The sequence below is a fragment of the Nansenia antarctica genome, assembly GCF_963989245.1.
Source record: "Nansenia antarctica genome assembly, chromosome: 5".
NCBI classification, from domain to species: Eukaryota; Metazoa; Chordata; class Actinopteri; order Argentiniformes; family Microstomatidae; genus Nansenia; species Nansenia antarctica.
Window position 1 is genome coordinate 57,414,531 of NC_137690.1, and position 10,786 is coordinate 57,425,316.

The 10,786-nt window shown below is 43.3% G+C and overlaps 1 protein-coding gene across 1 annotated transcript in view; it reads right to left on the minus strand.

Annotated features, from left to right (window-relative positions):
* LOC308157517 (receptor-type tyrosine-protein phosphatase U-like) overlaps positions 1-10,786 on the minus strand; it is a gene marked incomplete at both ends in the record, with an annotated part of 138,676 nt that overhangs the window by 51,801 nt on the left and 76,089 nt on the right. The window contains 6 exon segments of the mRNA XM_080531078.1: positions 242-562; positions 2,404-2,697; positions 7,455-7,626; positions 10,199-10,213; positions 10,216-10,292; positions 10,295-10,315. Coding sequence (XP_080387204.1) covers positions 242-562; positions 2,404-2,697; positions 7,455-7,626; positions 10,199-10,213; positions 10,216-10,292; positions 10,295-10,315 — 900 coding nt within the window.

Consider the following 10,786-nt stretch of genomic DNA (forward strand, 5'->3'; position numbering starts at 1 on the left):
GTAAAGTAGTGTTATAGTTAACTAGGTACCAGTGGGGATTACTCACCGAATCCATTGCATTGCAGTATTTTGTCTTGACTAGAGCGTTTGTGTTGTGATTTTCAACAACGTTGAAATGTACTGTATGTCCGAACATTTTGATTGGTTGTCGACTTGCGGCCCAAATGACCAGACCGTGTCACATATACATTGGAGCTAATTCCTCAACCACACATCCTGGGTGATAAAACTGTCCACTCACTGTCCTCTTCCGTCTGGAAGGTGACCTCTCGACTCTCCTTCTTGCCCTCGGGGTTGGCCAGCGCCAGTCGCACGTGGACTGAGCGGAAGGGTGGCAGGTCTCGCAAGGTGAAGTGGGAGGTGTTGCGCTCCACGGATAGACACTCGCGCACGGTGGCGTTGTTGCCTCCACCGCCACCTGCTGGCGTGGAGTAGCGGTAGCACAGGGACACAGAGTAGGTGTGGCAGCGGGTCAGGTTGTAACCCAGAGGCTCCCACTGCAGGGCCAACTGGCGGGGCTGGATCTCTGCAGCCGTCAGGCCCCGCAACGCCCGCATGGGCTCTGAGAGACAGAGAGAAAAGAGAGAGGAGAGAGGGGAAAAAAGAGAGAGAGAGCGGGGAGTATGAAGAAAGAGTTAAGTTAAGATAACAAAAAAAAAAAGTTGAAGCAGCCTAGAGAGAGAGAGAAGAAGGAAGACGAGAGAACACTGGATGTACAAGACACGTTATTCATATTATTGCACTCAATCCTTAATTTTCACAAGCAAATATAGCTCTTGTCAGGAGCGAGGGCAATGCCCCGTGAGATGATCTAATGTGAGCTGATATAAGCTAATCACTCATGTCATGTGTGAAGCTGGAATTGTGGATCTCTCTCTGTCCCTGTCATGTAAATGTCCAATTTCCAGCACGCAGAGGTTATTTCTGTCTAGCCTTAGAGGGAACACATCGGTGGGGCATGAGACAGTGGAGGAGAGGAGAGTGCCCCTTGGTCTAGCTCTAGTGTGATCAGGCTGCACTGGCAGGAGAGTCAGTCCCCGGCAGGGTGAGACCAGCCTAGCCACGGCAACCACAGAGGCTGCTAGGGACACCATTGCTCATCACACCACCCAGGCAGGTAGGTAGGCAGGCAGGCAGGCAGATAGGCAGGCAGACAAGCAGGCCTGTCCAGCATGCCACCCTGCATCCTGGAGCCTGTACTGACAGACTCTGGTTGATTAGAATAATCAAAGGGACAGACCATAAGCGGGAAGGGATGCGTGGGGAAGACAGATGAGGGCAAGGGTGGGCTAGTGCTGGGGAGAATAGGAGGAGGAGGAGGAGGAGGAGGATGGTGGGCAGGGTGGGTGGGGGGTGACTCTCTGCTGGCCCTGAATTTCATCCTTCCCGTCTTAAACCTCTGTCACTGAGAAAATGGAGCAGCCATCCTCTATCCCATCAGCAGGTCATCAGCTGTTGTAACAGTTGCGAACAGTACAATCAGCGCCCCCATGTCCTCCCAACCTGTGGGTCACACGCTGTTAAAACACAATCTTAGCCTAAGGTGGAGAGAGGGTGTGGGTTGGGGGGGGGGGGGGGGGGTTGGGTTCTGGCTGTTAGAATCATTACTGATTCACTCTCATAGGAAAAGAATACAAAGGGTTACTGATTCGGTCAACGGGATAAAACTCTGGATTACACGTTAACATCCTGGGATTGACAACAAACAATAGCAATCCTGAGAGTGGTTGGCATGATCAGAGAAGCCAATACAGGCTGCGCTTCTTTATCCCATTTAACCCCCTCTCCAAAACAAAGACAGCAGGGCCTCACAGCTCTCCCATGTGTTCCCCTATCACATGAGGTGTCACATGACGCCTGGAGACTGCACATACACTGGGTACACCTATTCTAGGAAACAGCACTCGGATGAATCACAACGCTCCTTTGGAGTCGATGTATCCCATTAAACACATACGGCACATAGTTTAATCCGATGAAGATCGTCCTACACTAGCCTAAACAGTAGGTATACATAACATGGTGAACAAGTTATTCATCCAGAGTAGCAGTGTCACAAGGACTCTCTCTACTGCTTTCTCCCCAGAGACAAGCCTCACATCGGGGCATGGGGGAGTTGGGAGACTGGAACAGTGTGAAAGGAAGGAACAGAGTGTGACAGGTGACAGGATGTCAGGTGGTCTAATTGACAGAGCCACAGGGGGGGTCTTATTCCCATAGACAAGGAGGAGGAAAGAGTACAGATAGATGTCAGTCAGGGACAATGGCACTGTGCTTCAATCAGAACACAGAAGGTAATCTGTCCATTGACACCGAACAAGCTTCTAAAGAGATATGTGCAGAGAGTATTTCAACCCCTGTTAGCTCAAATACATTCACTGGGTGTCCGTTCAGCCTACTCACCGGCACACTTGGTCTTGCTGATCAGGGGGGGTCCGGGCGCCCCTGTGCCCCCCTCTCCGGGGCGGGTGAGGAGCACGCTGATGCGGTATTCTGTATCCGGCTCCAGGTGCCACACCTTGTAGGTGAGCGAGCCCACTCCGTGAGTTTCCGACCATGGTGATTGGCTGGCCCGGTACTCGATCTCCCGGCGAATCACAGGCCCGTCCCCCACAATGGAGTTGGTGTTGAGCTGGATGATCAGGTAGGTGGGGCCCGCCCTCAGGAGCTGGGGGGGTGCGATAGGGGTAGGGGGCACTACCAGGGGAAAGGGAGAGGGGACAGTGTTATACAGTAACTAGTCTCACGTAGCCATACCGACAAATCATGTCATTTTCATGCCTCCTCCGGTCTGGAGACTTTTAGGTTAGATTAGATTAGCCAATCTGGTTTGGATTGAACTGGACAGAGCTATGGGAGAATGTGCTTGCAATTCCACTGTAGACCTATGTTCCATTCTGAGAACCCTGCCCTAGGACACTAGGAAAACCTGGTCTCAACTATATTAAACAGTAACATAAGTGAGTGCATGCAGCACATGTAAGAACATGGTGTTGGAAACATCTCTGAGGAATTGCTCTACTTTCACTACACCTAGGGAGAAACCCACAAAGCAACGATATGATACAGTAGCATACGTTACATGTGATGGAGATCAGACGTAGTCGAATGAAGAGGCGTGATGTACTATAATCCATTCTTTTAGTTTAGCCCTACAATATACTGCCTTTCGGTATCTATTTCCAATGAGAAACGTCTTTTTATTATTAACATTATTTATGCTCATCATGTAAGGACTGTCAGAGGCACTTGAAGTGAGAGAATTCTTCATTTTGACCATAATGAAGCTGAACAAGGACTTATTTGCATTAATGAGGTGAGTAATTCTGTTTGTTCTGCATAGAAAGTGCCTCTGATTGAGTTATATGACCCTGATCAGCATAGGAAAATCCAATTAATACAATGTGTGTGTCAAAAGGGGAAAATACTTGAAACATAAACAATACCTGCTTACAGATACATCTGAGGGGAAATACTATAATACACTAGAAAACATCAACGGCTGTGAGAGACATATAGTATAGAACAGGACTGAGAATGAAGCGAGAGATAATAGAGATTGGTAAAGGTACACATTAGTAAAAAAGGAAGTAGGCTAGCAAGTGAGGAAGTGAGCTAGTGATGGAATAAATGTGTATGTGCATTTCTTGTGTGTGGAGGAGCTGTTGAGTGCAGAGCAAGGGGTAGGGGAGGAGGGGTATAATGACGTATATTTGGGGGTGGGAGTATGATGGGATATATATATAGTACCAGTCAAAAGTTGGAACACACTTCCCCATTCAATTGAATAATATATATATATATATATATATATATCCCAAATGTTTGCACCCCACTGTGTGTGTGTGTATATATATATATATATATATATATATATATATATATATATATATATATATATATATTTATGTTACGGTACATGTGGGAATACGGTACATGTGGGAAAACTAGGGTTAGGAATAGGTGCTAGGGTGCTACGGTTAGGGTTAGGGTTAGGGTTAGGATTAGGGGTAGGGTTAGGGTTAGGGTTAAGGTTAGGGTTAGACATGCCAGCATGTACCAAGTCACCCTAGCACCTAACCCTAACCCTAGTTTTCCCACATGTACCGTATTCCCACATGTACCGTAACATATACACACACACACACACACACACAGTGAGGTGCAAACATTTGGGCACTCCTTTTTACAATTAATATCTAAGTGAAAAGAAGCAAACCTAAATGGTACAAAGATAAAAAATACATGACACATTTCATCACATTTTAAAGCAAGCATTTTTTTTTTTTTTTTAGAGTTTCAAAATAATAAAACAAGAAGACAAAGAAACCTTGTGCAAAAGTTTGGGAACACTATCAGCTAGTACTTTGTAACTCCTCCTCAGGCAACTATAACAGCTTGCAAACGCTTCCTGTAGCCAGCTAAGAGTCTTTCAATTCTTGTTTTGGGAATTTTCCCCCATTCTTCCTGGCAGAACACCTCTAGCTCAGAAATAGCCTTCTCTTCAGCCTTCTTTCATGCACAGCATGTTTGAAATCTCTCCACATATTTTCAATAATATTCAAGTTTGGGGACTGTGATGGCCTTTCCAAAACCTCCATCCGTCTTTCCTGGAGGTACTTCATGGTTGATTTTGAGGTATGCTTCGGGTCATTGCTGGAATACCCAACCTCTCTTCAACTTCAATTTCTGGACTGACATTTGAACATTAGCCTCTAGAATGTCTTGATATTTGGTGGAATCCATTCTTCCTTCCACCCGCAAAATATTGCCTGTGCCCCTAGCTGCTACACAACCCCAAAGCATAATGGATCCACCTCCATCCATGCTTAGCAGTTGGCAAGGTATTCTTCTCTACAAATGCTTCACTTTTTTTCTCCAAACATACCTTCTTTGGCTGTGGCCAAAAAGTTCAATTGTTCCAATAGGCTTCAAGTTTCTCAAGGTTTTCTTTTGCATACTTCAGACGCTTAATTTTGTGTTGAGGTCGTAGGAAAGGCTTCTTTCTGGCAACTCTGCCATGTAGGTCTTTGTTGTTCAATTGTTCCATTTATTTTCCATTTTCTGATGATGTTTCTGACAGTGGAAGTGGGTAGATTGAAATGTTGCGAGAGTTTTTTGTAGTCTTCTCCTTAATGGTGGAAGTGAATTATCTTGATTTTGACATCCTTGGACAACTATTTAGGAACCCATGGTTTTTAACACCAGACACAACAGCCACCACAGTCGGATACTTTAGAAGGCATGGAGTTACTTCAGAATATATAGTTCAATGAAGCCCTAATGAGTAAATCTCCTTGGTCTGGGCCTTAGTAATCATCTTCTCAAAAGGTAACAAAGAATAATCCAAAAGGGTTCCCAAACGTTTGCACAGGGCCATTTTCCTTTTTTATAATTACTTACTTTAAAATTTGCAGAAAAGTGTCATGTTTAACTTCTGTAGCATTTAGTGTTCAGGTTTGCTTTCAACCACTTGGAGATTAATTGTAACAGACATTTAAACCAGGGGTGCCCAAATGTTTGCACCCCACTGTATATACGTATATACACTCACTGAACACTTTATTAGGATTATTGTTTTCTTTGCACATGGGCCTGTTAATACCAATCAATCATCAATTGAATGCCACAGCCTATTTGAGTATTGTTGCTGACCATGTGCATCCCTTCATGGCCACAATGTACCCATCTTCTAATGGCTACTTCCAGCATGATAATGCACCATGTCACAAAGCAAAAGTCCTCTCAAACTGGTTTCATGAACATGACAATGAGCTCAGTGTTCTTCAGTGGCCTTCCCAGTCACCAGATCTGAATCCAATAGGACACCTTTGGGATGTGATAGAACGGGAGATTCACAGCTTGAAAGTGTACTTAATCTCAGGAATTGCATGATACAATCATGTCATCATGGACCAGAATCATAAAGGAATGTTTACAACATCGTGTCGAATCAATACCACAAATACCATACCAATACCATGTCCCATCTTGCCTACCTTTCAACAGGAAAAGATGTATCCTACTTGGTGATTTCAACATGAATCTGCTTAAGAGTGAATTGCCAACCACAGCTGACTTTCATAATGCACTTTATTCTACTTATTTTTATCCACTGATTCATAAGACTTCCCGAATAAGCCTCGCTTATTGATAACATCTGTCTGGATTCAGTTGTCTGGATTTTGAAATTACCTCAGGATTATTGATGTCTGATATTTCTGATCATCTTCCTGTATTCCAAATTCTCCATACCAAAGGAAATATAAATGCTAAATGTAATAACTCTGCCCATGACCAGAGGAAATATTCAAGTTTGCTATTGGTGCTGTGTCATGGGATGAGGTTCTTAAATTGCAAGATGTAAATCAAGATGTAAATGGATGCATGTTTCCCTTTGAGTACCTCAAAAAATAAGAAAATTATTCTAAAGAGAAACCTTGGATTACCGAAGAGCTAGAAAAATGCTCTCATAAAAAAAATAAACTATATAGGAAAGCTATTATGAACCCCACTCCTACAAATGTGGAAACCTATAATAAATTCAAAAACTAATTTACACTTTCACTAAGGAAAACCAAAAACATTTACTATTCAGATATATTTAGTCAAGCTTCTAATGACATTAAGGCAACTTGGAACGTCATTAACCAATACTAAATCAAAATAAAGGGAAGGATGGGAATCTCCGTAATCCAAAAGAAATAGCTGATGGCTTCAATGAATACTTTGTTAACGTTGGATCTTCATTGGCATCTACCATCAAGGACTCTGATGTGAGCCCTTGTAGCCTAATTATAGGCACATTTTCTCCCATTTCATGTTTTGATCTTCCCAGTGCTAATGAAGTGCATGATATAATAATGAACCTAAAGAATTCTGCCCATGGTCATGACGGTAACAAACCAATATTCCTAGTCGAGCTAGGAAACCGAGGATCTGGTGCCTTCTTTGGCTACTGTTGCGGCAGAGACAGGGTGCCTACACCAATTTATGTAAGGAATTGGAAAACCGGGGTTATACTGGCTTTTACCAATTTCGCTCGCCTATTTTCAGAGCAATTTCGTCGTCTAGGTGAGTTAGTGAGGTCTTTATTCCAAAGACATAACACTAACGTTTCCTGATTGGCTGAAGAGAAATAGCCCCGTTTTTACATTCTAAAACTGCACGTGGCAATTTGACACGGTAGGTCTTTTGAGACGCCAGGCAACGGCTTCAGCTGACCTGCGACGGGGTAATTCAGACTGCTGCAATTTTTCTCTGCAACATTAGAAAACGTTTTTGTCTCGTTGCAAATCTTCGATCTGAACTGACCTTAATAAAGTGTTCGGTGAGTGTATATGGGCGATGGGAAGGTATGATAGGGGGGACATTCATGGGGGGTGTCTATGGGGGGTAGGGTACCACAGATAGGTCTATGGTGGTGTGCTGTACAGTGCCGTACTGTACTGTACCTCTGACGATGAGCTCGGCGAAGTTGGAGACGGCGGAGCCGCGGGAGGACAGGGTGATGCAGCGGTACAGGTCCTGTTCCCCGCGCTGCGCCTCCACCTGGAAGGTCGCCATCAGCCGCTTATGACTCAGCCGTGCCACTGAGGACGTCCCCAACAGCACCCCGTTACGACGCTGGCACCCAAACAAAGACGATGCAGAGAGAAACAGAGAGAGAGAGAGAGGAGATAGAGAGAGAGAGAGAGAGAGAGAGAGAGAGAGAGAGAGAGAGAGAGAGAGAGAGAGAGAGAGAGAGAGAGATGAATGAATGAATGAATGAATGGTCTTTATTGTCATTAATACAGTACAGGTACCATACAACGAAATTTAGGAAGGGGGGCTCCCCTGGTGCTTGGAAAAAAGACAAAAAACAAGAGGGCCAAGGGTAAAATAAAAGAGGGAAAAGAGCTGGTTTACATAAATAAAGGCTATGTACACTATCTACTATACTATACTACTATACAATAAAACACTGTGCTGTACTCTATGCTATGCTATAAATATCCTAACTTTTTCCTATATCTGAACCTTATGTACACAAGGGTTGTCATATTGCACATAGTATTTGTTGCACATTCATTAAAGTGTCGCAGTTAGTGTCAGAGAGAGAGAGAGAGAGAGAGAGAAGAGAGAGAGAGAGAGAGAGAGAGAGAGAGCAGTGGTCATGCCAACTGACCCATACACAGCTAATTATGTTGACGTGTGTGGCTACGAGGCTACTAAAGATGACGTGTGATTGTGTATTTGTGAGCGAGAGGGCAAGAGACACAGTGACAAAAAAGCCTAGATGAGACTGGGTATGCGTGGGAGGAAAGGATAATAAATACATTATAAAAGTCATAGCTAACATCTCTTGGCTGGTGAGGCTGGTGACAAGAGGCACGTATTCAGCCCTCCCAGGTTTCCTCTCAAACAGGACTGCTATACTGTAGCTGACAGCTCTTGTCGAAACCCGCGCTGGAGGCACATAGGCGCTCAGCTCATCAAGTGGAAGAGGAAATCAGAACCTAGTGACCAGCTTTTCGAGGTGCAGGCTATATGCCATTCACTCACGAAAAAGCAGGGTATTATGTAAGCTGTCACCCGTTCCTGCTTAACACGAGTAAAGGGGTTTGACATCCAGATATATGTATTGGATTAAGCTGGAGAAATAGCAGGTGCAACGTTAATCTGAAGAAATGACATTGTATACTGTAATTCCGTATACATATGATACATCCGGACGGTATAGATTATTGCCTCTGCCAAAAGTTTGCATTTGTGCATTTTCTTTTGTGTGTTGGCTTAGTTATTTACATAAGCCCCGTAGACTGTTTGATTACATTTTCATCTACTGTATTTGTATTTTAGTACAGTGCAATGCAAAGGTTTGTGCATGGTGTGTTTGTGCGTGTATATATGTGTGTGTGTGTGTGCGTGTGTGTGTGTGTGTGTGTGTGTGTGTGTGTGTGTGTGTGTGTGTTTGTGTGTGTGTGTGTGTGTGTGTGTGTGTGTGTGTGACTACAGTTACATCATAGTTATATTCACATCCCTCCAGTAAAAGTACAGCCTGTCATGCAAAATACACACACCTAAGCTAGTCTGTCTCCCATATCATGGCATAATAATTATGATTTTCAGTATAAATTAATTTAGGACTCAATTGAAAACAAACATGTTGACATTGTCTCAGATCGGAACAGATCTGAACAGTATCGGAAAGAGTAGTCTGTGACGGAGGGCACAAGACACCAAGGAAAAAACATTAATTGAATAAGAAACCTTATGTAAACAATTTGTTTGGACTATTTAAACACAGGAAATAGAAGAGAGAAAAAATATGGGTCCATTGAGGGCCCTCTTATATCCAAGGAGATCAAAGCGAAACTAGCAATTAGTGGGCTCACAGCACATAGAACACTGATGATCAAACAGCAATTCCACACAACAAATTGAGAAACCAAATGCAATAATGGCTTTAGATAAATCGTCTGTTACGATCATTATCGACCTTAATGAGTAATGAGGGTTGGAGATATAGCAAACATTGGTAGATACAGTCTCCAGCATGCAGCATTGTGACCAAGATGGCTCTCCATTGAGTTGATGTGTGTGTGTGTGTGTGTGTGTGTGTGTGTGTGTGTGTGTGTGTGTGTGTGTGTGTGTGTGTGTGTGTGTGTGTGTGAGAAGAAGAGGAGGTGAAATAAAAATGAGGATGGAAGTTGCACTCATTGCAGTGAGATCTCATTGGCTCAGAGCCTTCTTCCAGCCATCATTTAGACCACTTAGATGTTCTAGCGAAAGGAAGAGTAGACGCTTTCAGAGACACATTTCTAAAGACTAATATTAGCTCAAATGCATAGCAGAGAACTTGAACTCATTTTGAGTTTGGGCATCAGAGAGGTTTACTTTAGGGGACTTGGTTGACTATATGCTGTAAAAATCAAAAAGTACCCTAAACAAACAAAGCCACCGCAAGATAATGCACTTCATGACATACTCCATGTATAGTTTATAATACAGTTTACCATATTACTGCTCCATGCCATATTAAAAATATTCATCATGTTGTGTATACTGGCTTGTTAAAAAAAGCTGTATTCCATTCAAGTAGGCTACTCTGACATGTCATACCTAGGGGGGAATAACTACTCCTTGCCATGCCCTAGAGGTGTCCTTCCTCTGGCGTAAGCTCCCAGACACATCATTCACTGTGCTCCATACTTACCTCCAGAAGGAAGGGCCTTCAGTTTCGGCAGTCTTTCCCGTTGCAACACACTGGAAGGTGGCATTCTGCCCAGCATTGACCTCCACGTCCCCCAGCGAGAGAAGTGGGGCACCTTGTCTGTAAAGGAGAGGTACCTTCTGTGAGTGTGACACACAGAGAGCTTATTAACACCGATGAATAGAACACACACGCACGTGCACACACACATGCACGTACGCACGCATGCACGCACGCACGCACACACACACACACACACACACACACACACACACACACACACACACACACACACACACACACACAGACATTAGTGTGCCAGTAAGTGTCTGGTTTGAATTAAGCTGGTTTCAATCGTTCTATCATGCGGTTTGAATGCTATTGAATTTTAAATAAAATAAAATCATATCAATTCATGAAAGCCTTTTTTGAACAATTAAAGGCTGTGCAACCTTGCCAGTGGGTCTCTCGGTTAATTTAATGTTGGTTTTAGATCATTCTATCATTATATAATAATAATAATAATAATAATAATAATAATAATAATAATAATAATAATAATAATAATAATAATTATAATAATTATATCAG